At 48.2% G+C, this 854-nt stretch overlaps 1 protein-coding gene across 2 annotated transcripts in view; it reads right to left on the bottom strand.

Annotated features, from left to right (window-relative positions):
* Positions 1-339, bottom strand: part of trit1 (tRNA isopentenyltransferase 1) — a 46,910-nt gene extending 46,571 nt beyond the window's left edge. For both annotated transcript variants that reach the window (XM_056399920.1, XM_056399922.1), the window contains exon 1: positions 166-339. In XM_056399920.1, coding sequence (XP_056255895.1) covers positions 166-324 — 159 coding nt within the window. In that variant the 5' untranslated portion in view covers positions 325-339. The remainder of the gene's footprint in view (positions 1-165) is intronic.
* Positions 340-854: the final 515 nt, after the last annotated feature.

Below are 854 nucleotides of genomic sequence, written 5' to 3'. Positions count from 1 at the left end.
CCGAGTTAAACGGCAGCCTGTTAGCTTGTATTCGTGACTGTGTTAATCTGACTGAAAACGATTGTTTTACTCGGTTTATTTCAATCATCTGAGTGTCATCCAGAGCATTATGGCTGCCATGTCAAGGTCTCCCTGCGCAGTTCCTCGTTTCAACACTTTTCTTACCTGCATGGAGTCGGCGCTGATTATTTCTCCCTGAAGCCGTTTTCCGATCTCGATCGCCAGCTTGGACTTGCCGGTTCCGGTAGCTCCTAAAACCACCACCAACGACGGAGCTATCGCTCTCCGCAAAGCGAACTGCACGCTACGAGTGGACGCCGCCATGATGCTGCTGCCTGAGCGCCCAGCTGACGGCCGTGCGCATGCGCAGTGGGCGTAGACTTGAGAGGTGGGCTCTGTTGCCAGGCAACAGGCAGCCGTTGCTGTGGCAACATTGATTGATGGGGCTGGATTCATTTTCAGACTAATAAGTGTAGATCTTTTGTAGCATTTTAGCCTTCCTGATGCAGATCACGCTCGGATTGGTTACTGGTGCTTTACCTGTCATTAAACTGGATTAAAACCAGTTCATCAAAGAAATGAATCAGCCAATAAGGCGTCAGAATAGTCTTGTATGTCCTTGTTGCTGCATTTGTGAACAGATTGATGATAACATTTACAATGTCTATGAAATGGCTTTACAGGGCGGGCTGAAGAATAGTTGGTATTGTTTCTATGGAAACAGAGCTCTGCAATGGTGAGCAAAGATGCTTGTTGCCATGGCAAAGATGCCAGGATGGGTTACCTTGGAGACTGCTCAGAACAAATGGTGGCTGGGGAGAGGGAGATGTGTGTTTACTCATACAGGTGGTTTG

The sequence above is a fragment of the Seriola aureovittata genome, chromosome 16 (assembly GCF_021018895.1).
Source record: "Seriola aureovittata isolate HTS-2021-v1 ecotype China chromosome 16, ASM2101889v1, whole genome shotgun sequence".
NCBI classification, from domain to species: Eukaryota; Metazoa; Chordata; class Actinopteri; order Carangiformes; family Carangidae; genus Seriola; species Seriola aureovittata.
The sequence above is the reverse complement of the archived record's forward strand: the minus strand, read 5'-3'. Positions and strand labels throughout refer to the sequence as shown.